The following is a 17,453-nucleotide window of genomic DNA, read 5'->3' on the forward strand; positions in this document are numbered from 1 at the left end:
ATAATTTTTTTCAATTCGCTTGTAAATATATACATATATATATATGTATACTAGGGGGCTACGCCCCCTGCGCGCTTCGCGCGCCAACCCCCATCCCCCCTCCTCTCTTCCCCTCCTTTGCCCTCCCCCCACCCCAAATTTAAAGGATAAGATCGTTTCAAGACTCTGAATATAGCCGTAAGTCCCCCCTCCCTTTTCTTCTACTCCCCTTCTCTTGACTTGCGGCTATATTCAGAGTCTTGGAATAGCGGCGGCAGCGGCTTCGCGCCCCAACCCCTATCCCCCCTCCTCTCTTCCCCTCTCCCACCCTAAATTTAAAGGTTAAGATCGTTTCAAGACTCTGAATATAGCCGCAAGTCCCCCTCCCTTCTCTCCTATCCTCCTTCTCGTGACTTGCGGCTATATTCAGAGTCTTGGAACAGCGGCGGCGGCGTTGGCGGCGATATCTTTTTGTAATATAGGTAGATATACAAAGTTTGAGATGGTTGGCTAAAAAATTATTGAAGTTAAGATAAAAAAGAATTTTGAGCCTTTTTCAGGATTTTTGAGTTTTTGTTGCGAAGCCATATATAAGTCAATTTGAAAAAGGTTAGCTATATTTTTCATTAAAACACGTGAAATGAAATATGTGTACCAAGTTTCATCTTTTTATCTCCAAATCTGTAAAAGTTAAGAGGGGGACATTTTTTTCCCCGAAATTTCGAGTTTTTGAACTATAACTATATTAAATTTAATTCCAATCGGGTTCGCTATAATATTCCTTTAATCTACTCGCGAAAATACGTATGTATATCAAGTTTGAGCCAAATCGGTTAAAATGGACAGATTTTAGAGGGGGGACAGTTATTTGTGGACGGACATGAGTGAAACCATAAGGGTTCCTTTTACTTGTATTGGGCTGTCAATTTTTTTCTACACTTTTAGGTGTATTTTGTGCAAGACATTGCAATAAAATAGTCTGTCTAAGAAAAATTGAATTTTTAAAAAAATTTTTTTGTGATTGTGGTTGACTTATGGGTGGTAATTTCTGTCATCCTGTACTTGATTAAAACTATTTTTATAATATTCTTTGAAAATTCAACTATCTGAAACCATTTTTCAATTAAAAATGGTTTTCAAATTATTGTATTTTTGTCTGCAATTTCTAATAAATTTTTTAGTGAAATCATCAAAAATTGTTAATTAAAAATCACTTGAAGTTCAATTAATTTTAAAAATCTCAATTGTAAATTTTTGAAAATTCAATTACATTTAAAAAATGTTATCTGAAATTATTTGATAAACTATTTTTAGTTTTGTAAAATTTAATTATTGTCTGAAAATTAACAAAATCTTTTAAAATTCAATTATTTCTAAAACTTTCAACTTTAAACCCTTCCAAAAGTATTATTTAAAAAAATTTTTTTTTTTTTAAATCTAAAATATTTTTGATAAAATAAAAAAAATTGACTTTTTCGACTTTTTTTGGAATATAAATCGACTAAAACGACTTTTTTTGTGCCTTTAAGTCGATCCGAGGGCTGGAATCGAATTAAGATTAATTTTAAAAATTTTAATTGAGTAGGACAGATTTCTAAAAAAAAAAATTCTCTTATTTAAAAAATTTTTTAAATGAATTATATTTTGTTCATGAAATAATGGTTATTATTCGCTTCTTTACAAATTATAATTATTTAACGAAATTTGTTTAATGGAATTTGCATTAGAATTAAATTCCTACTAAGGGTAATTTTTATTTTGGAGAAATTATTTAAAAAATTCTTTTCTTGGTAAAAAAAATATAAATTAGTAAACAGAAATCCAGAAAATAAACCTCTATTTTTTTATGCTTTTATTTGTATATTTTTTTTAAGTATTAATACAATAACAACGTTTAGGAATTTAATGATTTTTTTTTATATATACAAGTATAATACAATTTTTTTCAATGTTTTTGCACGGGAAGTATTTATATCAATAATATATATATATATATATATATATAGAAATACGCGCAACTCTTAGAAAAATAAAAATTGATCTATATAAAATAGAGTTTCAATAAGAAAACACTATAAATATTGTCGCTTAAAACGAACAATTATCAGAAAAATATTTTCAAAATAAATTTTTAACTTTTTTGCATAATAATTCATAAAAATAAAACAACTATTTTTTTCCCCCAAGGGGAAAAAAAACTAAAATTGTGTATAATTAAGAGTAGAGAAAAATTATAATTGTAAAATTAATGTTTTACATATAGTAAAGAAAAAAAATTTCAATTTTAATAATGAAAAAAAGAAAAATTTATAAAAAAAAATGTGAATTAAAAATTATTTCTATTTAAATGAGAAGTTAATAAAAAATATTCTTTAAAAATAGATAAAAAAAAAAATTGTTCCATACATTAAAATTGAGTGTTAAAAATAAACTTTTTTTTCAGTGAAAAATCAACAAAAAAAGAACATAAAAGAAAGAAAAATTTTGGAAATGAATTAGCCAATTTACAATTTTCTTTTATCGAGGCCTTACTTTTTTTATATATATAAAACAAGAAAAAGGATTTTTCTCTTTTTTTTGTTTGCCAATAATCCTTTTTTGTTGGTAAATTGATATTATTTTTTTCTTTTAGTTTTTGTAATATTTTTTAAAAGGTAAAAAAGAAATTTGTTTTACTTTTTTTTTTTTAATCTCCAGTCTTATGAACTGTGCATTCAAACGGTTCATTATTATCGTCACCACCGCGCAACGAACGTCATACGTTAAATGTCTCGGATAGTGAATGAACGCTGTTAAAACGACGATTACGAAGAACTTGTATTGCGTCAATTAAATTGACACGTTTACTGAAAAAATCAACAATCGACTGTCCAGTTAATGCGGATGCTAAAAATTGTTCCACAGTGATAGACCATTCGGGATCCATTGACGATGGAAGGCATGAGGGATTTCCATTGCTGTCGGGCGACTGAAAAAAAAATATATTCCATTTTTTTTACTGTAAAAAAATTAGATTCTTAAATTTTTTTTTTGCTTTCTCTCCTCCCGAGGAAGCTTTTTGTATCTTTTTAAGTTCTAATTTCTCGTTAATCTTAACATTTTTTAGATTTTCTTTTTTTTTAATAATTTTACTAATTTAATGTAAGTAATTTACCCTTGCGATTGGCGATGACGATTGAGCGGCAATTGAAGTAGTTACAAGTAAACTGTCATCGGATTCTTCTCGATCCAATTGGAATTTTTTGCCAACATCGCCGAGTTGAAGTAATAAGGCTTCTGCAAAGTAATTTATAAAAAATTAAAATTTTTCTTTTATTTCAACTCATGAAGGAAGCATTTGTAATATCATAAGCCTCGAATGACTATTTTTTTCAAAACTTCAACTTATTTTAATAAGATGTAACTTTTTCAGTATTTTAAAATACAATTATAATTAAAAAAAAAAAAATAATATCTAAAAAAATATAAATTCTACAGGAAAAAATAAAATTCTTTCAAAACTCTTACCAATTCTAGCGAGGCAAATTGTATCGGCTTCATCGGGTTGAGCGTGAAACATTTCATATAATGTCTTCATCATTGCAATAAAATGTCGTTGCGACATTTTTGGCACTGTTTTCAAATCGAGAAAACCATCTTTTGACGCGATCATTGAACGAAAACTGCCCATACTTTGCACCTCCCACGATTGATCGGCTTGACTATTGCAACTTGTCGATCGTGACAATTCACTGGATGCCAATTCATCAGCAATTGTTAGCGGAAGTTCCAAAGATGCCGCGGCACTTTTTTCCATACTATCGAAAAAATCCGTTGCCTCCGCTGCAACTTCTGCGCCATCTTCAACGAAAAATTAAAATAATAAAATAAATAAACAAAGAAAATAAACGAAAATATTTGAAGACTAATTAATCTAATTTAATTATTTTGAAAGTGAATTTTTTTTTTCAATTTCTACCTGACGAATGTGTCGGCGATTCAAAATCTACTGGCGACAATAGTGGCGGCAAATGAAGAGTATAAAGCAATTTTAATCGTTGAGTTTGATCAGCGGTTGCAGTGAGTCCAATTGCTTGCACTACTTCACGAAAATTTAACTGTCCATCGCGATTACGATCCATCAGCTGAAAAATTACAATATTGAATTAAAATAATCAAATTTTCGAATTTTTTGCAACATTTTTTGGTTTTCTAATTTAAAAAAAAAAAAAAAAAAAAAAAAATTGAAAACAATCTTTCTTACTCGAAACAATCTTGCGGAGAGTGATTCAGCCTGCGAACATTTGCCCCATGGCGATAGGCCACCAAATAATATTCTAAAAAGTTCGTAATCAATTTTATAAGCCTCATAGGGCGGTTGCGTTGGATCATAACGATCGGGTTCAGTTTTTCGTTGGCTCATCAATTCCTCTCTCACTAATGACAATAATTCCTGAAGTTCCTCAAGTGTCATATATTTATCATTGATTACACTTCTAATCACATTCTTCTCAATCCCATCCTCTAGACTTTGAACAACTTTTAATCTATGTTTTAAACGTAATCTCTCGATACCACCTATTGTCAACGAACCATATCGCGAATAGGCTTCAAAAATTAGCGTCTGTACGGAAATACTCTGTGAATAATGAATTTTATCATTAAAATTTGTTTAAATTTGCGTTTAAGAGTAAAATTTTCTCTCTAGTTTTTTGAAAGAATTTATTTTCAATAAATAATATTCGTACCCGATTTGGAGTGCCGCTGTCCACTGGTTTTGGTAATACTGGTCCTTCATCGTTGAATACTCCTCCTAAATAATCGGTTAGTAATTGCATTGCTTCACCGTCATCACGACAATTGAGTAATTTCTCCTGATTCCACTCGAGAACCATTAACGCGATCTATAAGTGAATAGAGAAAAGGTGAATTATTTTTACTTATTGAAAAAAGAACAATTCAATTTCCATCTTTCTATCCCTATTACCCTCTTATATATAGACGTATTCTTTAAATATTTCTCTAAGAGAAAAAAAAAAAAATAATATAAAAAATTTAATTTTTTCAAAAATTGAATTTATGTTTAACAAATTATTATATCATTTCAAACAGTTTTTAATTCAAATCCAATCAAAAAGATCATGACTGTTCTGAGTATTTTTTGAAATTGTTTTTTTTATGTTCAAAAGAAATTAATTTGTAAAAACAATCAAAAGTTGAAATTTTACAATGGATGAATTCTTTCAATTTTGAATGCTTTTACAAATTAATTTCTTTTAATCATAAAAAAAATCAATTTCAAAAAATACTCGAAACACTCATGATCTTTTTGATTGAATTTGAATTAATAACTGTTTCTATAAAATTCTATAAATTTTTTAGAAAGTTTCATAAAATTTCTAGAAAGTTCTATAAATTTTTAAAAAATTCTATAAATTTCTAGATAGATCTATAAATTTTCTAGAAAATTCTATATATTCTATAAATTCTATTAATTTCTATAAAGTTCTACAAAACTCTAGAAAGTTCTATAACTTTTCTACAAATTTCTATTAATTTTGTAGAAATTTCTATAAAATTTCTACAAAATTCTATAAATTTTTAGAAAATTCTACAAAATTTCTAGAAAGTTCTATAAATTTTTTACAAACTTTTATTAATTTTATAGAAAATTATTTAAATTTCTATAAAGTTCTATAATTTCTACAAAGTTCTATAAATCTTTAGAAAATTCTATAAATTTCTAGAAAGTTCTATAAATTTTCTACAGCCCTTTATTAATTTTGTAGAAAATTCTTTAAATTTCTACAGATTTCTATAGATTTTCTAGAAAGTTCTATTAATTTTGTGGAAAATTCTATAAATTTTTTGAAAATTAAATGTAATTCTAGAAAATTCTATAATTTTGTAGAAATTTCTATAAATTTTCTAAAAAGTTCTATAAAATTTCTACAAAATTCAATAAATTTTTAGAAAATTCTACAAAATTTCTAGAAAGTTCTATAAAATTTCTAGAGACCTCTATAAAATTCTACAAAGTTTAAAATTTAATGTAATTCTAGAAAATTCTATGATTTTGTAGAAATTTCTATAAATTTCTAGAAAGTTCTATAAATTTTCTAGAAAATTATATATATTCTATAAATTTCTACAAAATTCTATAAATTTTTAGAAAATTCTACAAAATTTCTATAAAGTTCTATAAATTTTTTACAAACTTTATTTAATTTTATAGAAAATTCATTAAATTTCTATAAAATTCTATAAATTTTTTAGAAAGTTTTGTAAAATTTCTAGAGAATTCTTTAAATTTCTACAAAGTTCTATAAATTTCCTAAAAAATTCTATATATTCTATTAATTTCTACAAAATTCTATAAATTTCTATAAATTTCTATAAATTTCTTGAAAATTTTATCTAATTCTAGAAAATTCTATAAATTTCTAGATAGTTCTAAAAATTTTCTAGAAAGTTGTATAAAATTATTATTATTATTTTATTAATGGCGAATTTTGATTTTCAATGACCTTAACAACAACGCTGCGAATTAATATACAAACCACATTCAATGTATCTCTATAGTATATTGTACGAATGTGCTTTACCCGTATAATTTCAATAAATAAATAAATATATAAAATTTCTAGTGAGTTCGATAAATTTCTACAAAGTTCTATAAATTTTCTAGAAAATTCTATATATTCTATAAATTTCTACAAACTTCTATTAATTTTGTAGAAAATTCTTTAAATTCTATTAATTTCTACAAAATTCTATAAGTTTTTAGAAAATTCTATAAATTTCTAGAAAGTTCTATAAATTTTCTACAACCTTTTATTAATTTTGTAGAAAATTCTTTAAATTTCTATAAATTTCTATAGCTTTTCTAGAAAATTCTACTAATTTTGTGGAAAATTCTTATAAATTTCTTGAAAATTTTATGTAATTCTAGAAAATTCTATAAATTTTTAGAAAGTTCAATAAATTTCCATCTATTTCTGTAAAATTTTTATAAATTATCTTGAAAGTTCTATGAAGTTTTTTTAAAAGTTTTAATGAAATTTCTAGAAAGTATTATGAAATTTCTAAAAATTTTACTAAAGTTTCTATAAAGTTTCATGAAGATTCAAAAAAGGTTTTATGATGCACCGAAAAAACCAATTTCCAATAAAAGCATTCTAAAAAAACGAAACTTTACGTTTTTTTTTTTAAACTAACCTGGAAAATCACTTTCGCTCCATCATAAAAGAAGCAATCCATAATATTCACTGCGCTACTTGTCGGCATAACGCTGAGGAAAATTGTCAGGAACCAAGATAAGGAAATAACGCGTATAAGTCCCAATTCTTGGAGTCGAGCGTGCAACGTTGGTAGATATTCAGCGGCAAGTTCCTCGAGAAGGCCCTGATCAACGAGAGCGCCCACAACTCTTCGATCATAGTAATCGGGTAATAGTGATTCGCAAACAATACACAATTGCCAGAATGCCGCTTCTTCTGGGCAATAAATTAAAAGTACCGACGCTACAATGTTCATAGCCTGGCAATATCCTGTACACGAAAAAGAAAACAGAATGAAATGCAATTACAATAGAAATTGTAAGTAAGCAGCGTAAATACTATTCAACCGATTCAAGTATCAAAATCTATGTAAATTTAGCACAAACAACAAATGAAACAAATTAAATTCAAAATAAAAATAATAATTACCAATTTGTGGATTCCTCCAGGCGTACGCAGAGAGTACACGTCGTAAAGCGCTGATTCCAGTGTCCGATTGAAATGCCGGATGTTCAGGTAGTGATCTATGCAGATCACGTTCAATCTCATCATTGGCTTGACATGATTTTCCCAATGATTGATCAACGAGTGATTTATAGAGACCTGGATTCATCGCCATTTCATTGATTGCACCGGAGAATGTTAGCCAAACTTCGCCACGAAGAGCTTGTGGTACACCTTGAATGACAAGTTTTGCCGTTTCCACGGTGCGATATAGAGTGACTCCTCTGCCATATTCAGCGAAATGAAGTTCCCATTGTTTTTCCTTTGCCTGTTGTTTAATCGCTGCCTCTGCACTTAATGGCGCCTTAAATAGAGTCATCAACGGTGGTTGACAACTCCAAATTTCCACTGGCATCTCTTCAATCGTCACTGTAGAGCCACTTGACGTTGTTGGCCTCACAAGCACCGCGGAAACTCTGAATTTTTATTGTAACATGAAATTAAATAACAAAGTCATTGAAATAAAATTTTACAAGGCTTTTAAGGATTAAATTAAAGAATTTTTTTTTAAATAAAAAGACACTTGCGATAAATACACTTTTTTATTTAGCAAATTTTTCAGACAATGAGATTTAGTAATCGAAATTGAAGAATTAATTATTAATTTAAAATTAAGAAAAATAAAATTTTATTTCGTTTATTAGGAATTAAATTTTCTTGTCTCTTTCGGACATAACAGATGATTTAATAACTGTTAATAATAAAAATAAATGAAAAACTTACGGCTGACACGTCTTTCCCAGTAATTCACGAATTTTCTGCATAACAAAGTCCCGGTCAAGAATTTGTGAAAATAGAAATGAATTAGAATTTGTAGTGATAAGAATTGATTTATCAACTGCAGCATTTGATGATTGATTGTCTGCTGTTTCCGTTCGTTTCACATCTCTCAATGGAATTACCAAACTCACTTCACGTTTTACCTAAATATGAAAAGAAATTGAAAAAATTTCCTTTCGTTGAGGGCAAAAATTTGTTATTTGCTAATTAACTATTTTCTTAATACTTTAGATTATTTAGAATTTTATTAATTAACAGGCCTCGGAACGACTTAAAGGCATAAAAAAAGTCGTTTTAATCGATTTAAATTTCAAAAAAGTCGAAAAAGACGATTTTTTTTATTTTAATAAAAATATTTTACAGATTTTTAAATAAAATTATTTTTTAAATAATAATAATTTTTAAAGGTTTTATTAATTTTTTTTAATTTTTAGAAATAATTGAATTTCAAAAGATTTTGTTAATTTTCAGACAATAATTAAATTTTATAGAACTAAAAATAATTTATCAAACAATTTTAGATAACATTTTTTAAATGTAATTGAATTTTCAAAGATTTACAATTGAGATTTTTGAAATTAATTGAATTTCAAGTGATTTTTAATTAAAAATGTTTAATGATTTCACTAAAAAATTTATTACAAATTACGGACAAAAATACAACAATTTGAGAATCATTTTTAATTGCAAAATGGTTTTAGAAAGTTGAATTTTTAAGGAATATTATAAAAATAGTCAAAAATAATTGAATTTCGGGAGAGTTGTAATTGAAATTATTAAATTTCAAAAAATTTTCGATGGAAAATTTTAGAAGCTTTTAAATTCAAATTTTTGAAAATAATTGAATTTCAATTGAAATTTTAGACAATAATACAATTTCAGTTGATTTTTTATTGAAAATTTTCATAATAATTAATTTTGAATTGAAATTTTTGAGAATAATTGAATTTTAGTTGATTTTGAATTGAAAATTTGGAGAATAATTGAATTTTATTTGATTTTGAATTGATTTGTGACTTTGAATTAAAAATCTTTGGTAATTTTATTTGAATTTATTGAATTTGTGATGAATTTCATTAAAATTATTAAAAATAATTAATTTAGTGAAGAGTTTTAGTTAAAAATTTGTTAAATAATTGAAATAAAGAAGATCTGAAAAAGATCTGCATTTTATACCAAAAAAAACGTATTTTATTTTTAAAAAAAATTTTTTAAATGTAAAAAAAAGTCGAAAAAGTCGCATTTTATTAAAATAAGTAAAAAAAAGTCGTAAATAATCGAAAAAGTCGTATAATCCGAGATCTGAATTAACTAATTTAAAGTATTATTAATAAATTTAGAGTATTGATCAATGAAAATTTCGAAAGACAATTGTAATTTTCAAAAGAAAAAATATGATGAATTTTAAAATATATTGATTAATGATAAGAAATCAGTAAATTATATTTAAAAACAAAAACTCACTCTACTTTCGAAGCAAAGATAATTCTGTGATAGAAATATTTTGCCCCAGATGTGTCTCTTGTTGTAGGGTGTCCATAAAGTTGCATCCACACAACCATCTAATTTTTCGTTTCCTGGCAATCGAAATTGCAATCTATAGGCCTCCGAATGGGCCCTTGCGTCTAGGTCCCTCTTTAGAAATGATGGCTTTTTAGGCACATTTTTGCTGCTCAAAAAATAAAAATTACTTTTAGAAACTTTTATTTATTAATATTTTATTATCTTCAACCGTTGGATAAATAGGAAATTATATCTTCTAATTATGATGAGAATGTAAAAAAGTAGAAGTAAAAAAAAAAGTTATTTAACATTATTGAAATTTTGGGATGCATGAATATGTTCTAAAAATCATTAGTTAGAATTTTTATTTTATGGAATTTCATTTGTCATAATTATTTTTGAGCCGAATTTGTATTTGTTCGAATTAGTAGAAAATCGTTTTAATGAAAATTCTGCAAAACTCTAATTCGAAAAAATACAAATTCGGCTCAAAAATAATTATGAAAAATTAAATTTCATAAAATCAGGCCTCAGATTATACGATTTTTACGAATATTTCCGACTTTTTTTTACATTTTTTAAACAAATTTTTAAATAAAATATTTTTTTTTAATATAAAATGCAAATCTTCTTCAGATCTTCTTTATTTCAATTATTTAATAAATTTTTAACTAAAATTCTTCAATAAATTAATTATTTTTAATAATTTTAATGAAATTCATCACAAATTCAATTATATCAAATTATTTTTCAATTAAAATTTTTATGAAATTTATCAATTGTTTATAATTTAAAAAAATATATAAAATAAAGTTACCAAAAATTTTTAATTCAAAATCAAATAAAATTCAATTATTTTCAAAATTTTCAATTCAAAAGCAAACTAAAATTCAATTATTCTCAAAAATTTCAATTTAAAATTAATTATCAAAATTTTCAATCAAAAATCAACTAAAATTAAAATATTATCCAAAATTTCAATTAAATTTCGATTATTTTCCAAAATTTTAATTCAAAATCAACTAAAATTCAATTATTACACAAAATTTCAATTCAAAATCAATTAAAATTCAATTATTATCCAAAATTTCAATTCAAATTCAATTATTTTCCAAAATTTCAATTCAAAGCAACTCAAATTCAATTATTACCCAAAATTTCAATTCAAAATCAATTAAAATTCAATTATTATCCAAAATTTCAATTCAAATTCAATTATTTTCCAAAATTTCAATTCAAAGCAACTCAAATTCAATTATTACCCAAAATTTCAATTCAAAATCAATTAAAATTCAATTATTCTTAAAATTCCAATTCAAAATTAATTATTATCAAAATTTTCAATCAAAAATCAACTAAAATTAAATTAATATCCAAAATTTCATTTAAAATTCGATTATTTTCCAAAAATTTTAATTCACAATCAACTAAAATTCAATTATTACACAAAATTTCAATTCAAAATCAATTAAAATTCAATTATTTTCAAAATTTCAATTCAAAAGCAAACTAAAATTCAATTATTTTTCAAATTTTCAATTTAAAATTAATTAAAATTCAATTATACAAAATTTCAATTCAAAATTAATTATTATCAAAATTTTTAAACAAAAATCAACTAAAATTAAATTATTAACCAAAATTTCAATTAAAATTCATTTTTTTTTTAAATTTGAATTTAAAAGCTTCTAAACTTTTATTATTTCTAAACTTTTCCATCGAAAATTTTTTGAAATTTAATAATTTCAATTATAACTCTGAATTATTTTTAACTATTTTTATAATATTCTTCGAAAATTTAACTATTTGAAACAATTTTTCAATTAAAAATGGTTTTCAAAATATTGTATTTTTGTCCGCAATTTGTAATAAATTTTTTAGTGAAATCAATAACGACGTCAATAATATTAATGCGGCCAATTGATTATTGTTATTTCCTTTTATGTTCATTAGTACTTTGTACGATTGGGCAAAGTTGTTATTGTCCGTTTGTATCAAATAAATAAATAAATAAATCATCAAAAATTTTTAATTAAAAATCACTTGAAGTTCAATTAATTTCAAAAATCTCAATTGTAAATCTTTGAAAGTAATTACTTTTAAAAAATGTTATCTAAAATTATTTGATAAATTATTTTTAGTTCTATAAAATTTTAATATTGTTTAAAAATTAACAATATATTTTGAAATTCAATTATTTCTAAAAATTTCAACTTTAATCCTTCCAAAATTATTATTATTTAAAAAAAAAAGTTATTTAAAGATCTGTAAAATTTTTTTGTTAAAATAAAAAAAATCGACTTTCTTGACTTTTTTTGGAATATAAATCGACTTTTTTTGTGCCTTTAAGTCGAACCGAGGCGTGTAAAATAAAAATTCCAACTAATGATTTTTAAAACATATGATCATCTGTCCCGAAATTTGAAACTTAAAAATTATATTTAAAATAAATAAAAAATTAATTTAATTAATTAAATTTTTTAAGTTTTGAAAATTTTTGACTCACAACGAGTTAGTATAATATTTCAATGAAAAATTTTTTTTTCTTTTTATAAAAATCATAAAATTACTACACCCACCCCGTTTTTTTTTAAATTTCTAGATACGGCACTGGTATTTTAAAAATTATTTAACCAATTTTCAATTGCAAGTACCTTAACTTATTTAGAAGTTCTCTGTCTTGATTGAAACCACTTTTTTCGTCAATTAATCTGAAATGACGACAAATTACGATTGTTAAAGTAATTAATTATTAATTAATATATAATAAATTATTATTTCAAAAAATTGTTGTATTTTTATAAAAATATATATTGGAAAAGTTCTCACCGTTTCATTGCAATGTTTGTCAATTGTTCCATTAGAGAATAAGTTTCGGATTTATGAAGGAACATTGAAAAATAATGCTGAAAAAAAATACTTCAGTATAATTTCTTTTTAATTATGTGGGGCAATATGTCACACGCTTTGGTTCAAAATAGGCAAACTTTAAGATATATACGTATATTAAAAAAAAGCATGGGGTAAAAAGATACAAAAATAATTAGACACAAATACTAAAAAAAAATTACAAAATACAAAAGTAGACAAAATAAAAATAATAGATGTTATTTTGATTAGATTGAGAAAAAATAAAACTCTTGTGGGGCAAAAGTAACACAAAAATAAGACTTCTATTTTTAGATAAATAGTTGTTGAAATTAAATAAATATTAGATTTTTATCAGATTTAGAAAAAATAAAACTAGTTTGGGGTAAAAGTAACACAAAGAAGTAGAAGTTTATTTAAATAGAGATAAAATGACATAGACATTACAACTTTTTAATTGGGGTAATATAGCTCTAATCATGGGGTAAAAATGACACAAAATTAAGAAGTTTTAAAATAAATGGATTAAAATAAATAAATTAATTAATACATAAAACGATTTTTTTTCTCTTTTTTTTACACTTACCTCTTTTGAATCTCGTGTTACAACTCGAATGCTATCTGGAAATACAAGCGAATTTGTTTTATCCAACTCAACAATATCCGCCCATCTGATTATTAATTTTGTTTCTTTTGCCAATATATAAGCATAAAAACACATATGATTCACTGACAAATAAAGCCATCCTTGCCTCGGTAATCGTGATTTCCAATAACTAAAAAAAATTTGATCAAAATCATAATATTTAATTTGGAAAAAAATGATTAAAAAATAGATATTTATTTATTTATAATATAAATATATAGTTGAGACTAACCTGCAGGAATAATAATTTACAAGTTTATCGTCTACTGGAAGATTAAAAAGTCGATGGAATTTAAATGAAGCTGTCTTAAATGTCTGTGGGTCATCTTCTGGAAGAAAAAAGAAAATTAATTTTTAAAATTACCCATTTTTTTAAAAACAATTTACGTCTTTCAGTCTGAAAAATAAAAATAGAAAAACAATTAGAAGAGTAAAAACAAAACAAAACAAAAATTCAAGGAGCAGAAATAAAAGAAGAAATTGATAAAAAAAATGAAAAATTAAATATGACGAAGAAATATATTTTTTTCCAAGTAGAAATGAAGAAAATCTTTTTAACAAATCAACATTTATAATTTAATAAATTGAAAATATTTACAAAAAAAATAAAAATAAAAAATATTTACAAAAAGTATTGTTGATACTTTCAGTCGTTGTATAGAAAAGAACGAAAGAATAAGAAATAAAATTAATAAACAAAAAAATATTTAATCCATATAAAAATTTGGATTTTGCCCGTAGGTACTTTAAATAAATAAATAAAAATATGATTAAAATATGAAAATAAATATAAAGAAAATAAAAAAATGGATAGTCAAAATAAAAAAATAAAATAAACAAACAACAAGAAGGTAAAAAAATTTTTAAAAATATTGTAATTCAATAATTAAAAAAAAGAAATTTTTTAAATTAAAAAGAAAGAAGAAAAAGAAGAAAAATCAAAGAAAGTAAAATAATAGAAAATAAAAATAAAATGAAGAAATAAAATACATCTCCAAATATAAATATACAAGTAATTGAAATAAAAATTTAGAAGAAAATAAAATTAAAAATAGAAAAATTAAAAATATAATATTTTATATTAAAAATAAAGAAGAAAATAAAAAATACAATATTTTAATTTAAAAAATGGAGAAGAAAATTAAAAATTGAAATAAATAAAAATAAAAATAAAGACAAATTATTAAAAATAAATATAATCTTCAGTAGTTTAGTGATCAGTATCCATTTTTAAAGTGCAAACACAAAAATGTTTACCGTCTGCAAATTGACAATCCGGCACTTTATTTGCAATAATCGACTGTACTTTACAGCATACAAATTCTGTTATATCATCCTCGCTATTTTCAAATGATTTCAAAGTGTCCATTAAATTTTCATGAAGCCATTTCCAATCTTGTACAATTTCATCTCTCGTCAACGAACATGCGACCACTATAAAAAAATAAAACAAATTTATTTTTTTGCAAATAAAAGAAAAAAACAAAAGAAATACATGTTTTAGAAAACTACTTTTTATACAAAAAATTTTTCAACAAAATATTTTCTAATAATAAATAAGAGATTTCAAAAAAAAATATTCTTTTTATCAAAAAAAAAAAAACTAAGTATAAAAGATATTTCTTAAATTAAAAAAAAAAACAAAAAAAAAATATTTCGTTTTTGGTAAAGAAAAATTTCTTTTTCACCAGAAATTCCGTTTTATAAATTATGGTAATTTTTTGGTTTGTCCAAAAAATATTGAAATAAATTATTTTTTGCCCCAATATAAAATTAAGGGTAATAAAAAATTTTTTTGCCACAAAAATATTGAAATAAAAAGTATTTTTTCTGGCACCAATATAAATTTAGGGGAAAAAGAATTTTCTTTTTTTTGGCCTCAAAAAAATTGTAAATAAATAATAAATTTTCTTGCCCCAATAAACTTCGGAAGACGGTGTTTGATGAAGAATACGAAAAGGCGGTGGTTTTGTATCGAAAACACTATCCAATGTTCCCACCAAAATTGAAGTGAGTCCCTTTGTTTTACCATGACCCTTTCGTCGTTGCAGAACAAAATAAACACTTTCCTGTTCGGTTACCCTGAAATTTTTATTTTCAATTATATATAAAAATTATATTTTCATATATTGTTATTAATTATAATTAAATTCTATAATTATTCCATGTAAACAATTATATAATTTCAAATAATTCAATAACTGTTTTTAAATAATTATTAATTACTTATTAAATTAGTATTTACGAATTAAATAATTAATCATTAACTAATTAATTATTAATAATTGTTAACTATTAATTAATTATTAAATGATTTTTTAAATAACCAGAAATTTTAATCGTAGATAATTAATTGAAAATTTATATTTTTTTTAATAATAATTTTTTTTTCGTTCTCAATAAAATGAGAAAAAAAATTAAAGAAATCAATAAAGTTCCATTTTTTTTTTAGTAATATTTTTCGTTCTTAATAAATTAATGAAAAAAAAATGAAAGAAAACAATAAAAATTTGTATTTTTTTTCGCCGCGCAAAAAATATTTTATCATTGAATGCGGAATTAATTTTTTGATATTATTTCTCAAAAAAAAGCATTTTGCAATAATAATTTTCAAATAATTCTTTATTAATTAATTACTATATTAATATTTAGTAATTAATTATTTATTGTCAATTAAATAATAATTGCTAATAATAATAAAAATAATTTTTAATCAATTATTTAATAATTATTATTTTAAAGTAAAAAATATATAAAAATAATTAATTACTAAATGGATTTTTAATAACAGGAAATTTTAGTCAACTATTAACTGAAAAAATATGTTTTTTTTTTAATAACAATTTTATTGTTCTTATTTATTATTTATTATTAATTAATAAATTTAAGAAAAAAAAATTTTTAAAACAATAAAATTCCTATTTTTTTAATAAAATTTTTCCTTCTTAATAAATTGAGAAACAAATTAAGGAACAATAAAATTTCTATTTTTTTTTTTTTAATAACATTTTTCGTTTTTAATAGGTAACTTGAGAAGAAAAAAATAAAGAATGAATAAAAATTCCTTTTTGAAAAAAAAAACAAATAAAATTTCAATTTTTAAAAATATTTTTCGTTCTGAATAAGTTGAGGGAAAAAATAAAGATAAACAATCAAAATTTGTATTTTTTTCGCCGCGCAAAATTAAGAGTAAAAAAAAAACAATACACAAATTCCTTTATAATTAACGCACCGACAAAATGTCACTGGTAATTGAAAGAGATAACAAACACGTCACATGAACCAATTACAGATAAACGAGAAAATCATAGTCAATTTTCAAAGATTTACTATTATTATATATTGCAAAATAAAAATCTACAAAAAAAAAATACTATAATTATTGTCGCGCGACTTGATATGAATCAAGTGACGATCAATTTTTTTTTTTTTGTCTTTTTCTTTTTGACATTTTTTCTATGTAAACAATGGAGGTTCATTCATTTTTTTATTTGTCTTTGAAAATATATATAGAAAAATAATTTCTTTTTTTTTTTTACCAGAAAGCATTGGCAAGCAGAACTTCCTCTGGCTTCACCCACATTCTGGTCTCCAATAAAAATGATCCAGTGCATATGGCAACGATAACACTAACAAATCATGACACTTCAGAGGTATGTTGTTGTGGAAAAAAAAAGAATTTAAAAAAAATTCCAAACAGTTACTTTGTTTTATTTTTATTTATTTTTTTAAGGGACGGAGAGGGGGAAAAACTGTCGACGGCAATTTAGAGAGTCAAAAAGTAAATAGCAGACAATAATTTTTTGTATATATATATATGTTTTTTTTATGACCCTTTCCCAAATTCCAGGTAAGACAAATGAAGAAATACAAAAATCCCTAAATTTATTACAAAAAATTCCCTAATTTCCAGG

General features: G+C 23.6%; 2 protein-coding genes across 10 annotated transcripts in view; one reads left to right on the forward strand and one right to left on the reverse strand.

The window, feature by feature from the left end:
- The window catches only part of LOC127286158 (ras-related protein Rab-37), a 293,485-nt gene that overhangs the window by 74,683 nt on the left and 201,349 nt on the right, over positions 1-17,453 (forward strand). The window lies entirely within an intron of this gene.
- On the reverse strand, positions 1,981-17,366 carry LOC127286163 (TBC1 domain family member 9). 2 transcript variants are annotated; one of them, XM_051312508.1, is made up of 17 exons: positions 17,079-17,366; positions 15,455-15,621; positions 14,797-14,973; positions 13,772-13,865; positions 13,480-13,669; positions 12,855-12,931; positions 12,680-12,736; positions 9,987-10,191; positions 8,466-8,665; positions 7,668-8,158; positions 7,177-7,508; positions 4,707-4,862; positions 4,223-4,597; positions 3,938-4,103; positions 3,487-3,819; positions 3,134-3,255; positions 1,981-2,947 (listed from the first exon to the last, which is right to left on the reverse strand). In XM_051312508.1, the coding sequence occupies exons 1-17, from the start codon at positions 17,120-17,122 to the stop codon at positions 2,735-2,737; spliced, it is 3,399 nt and encodes a 1,132-aa protein (XP_051168465.1). In that variant the 5' UTR covers positions 17,123-17,366; the 3' UTR covers positions 1,981-2,734. The 2 variants fall into 2 exon arrangements, with proteins under 2 accessions (XP_051168465.1, XP_051168463.1); XM_051312506.1 differs by having other exon boundaries at positions 1,982-2,947; positions 13,772-13,868; positions 17,079-17,365.

This window comes from Leptopilina boulardi, unplaced genomic scaffold (assembly GCF_019393585.1).
Source record: "Leptopilina boulardi isolate dan_hultmark-lab unplaced genomic scaffold, ZJU_Lbou_2.1 LbouV2_351, whole genome shotgun sequence".
NCBI lineage: Eukaryota > Metazoa > Arthropoda > Insecta > Hymenoptera > Figitidae > Leptopilina > Leptopilina boulardi.

Bases quoted from the DNA above. Each gene is read 5' to 3' on its own strand.
- LOC127286163 (XM_051312506.1), bottom strand. From the start codon at position 17,122: ATGTGGGTGAAGCCAGAGGAAGTTCTGCTTGCCAATGCTTTCTG. The intron at 12,932-13,479 runs GTAAGTGTAAAA...ATTTTTTTTCAG, and splicing joins TAACACGAGATTCAAAAGAG to CATTATTTTTCAATGTTCCT. The intron at 4,863-7,176 runs GTTAGTTTAAAA...ATTCACTTATAG, and splicing joins GAGCGAAAGTGATTTTCCAG to ATCGCGTTAATGGTTCTCGA.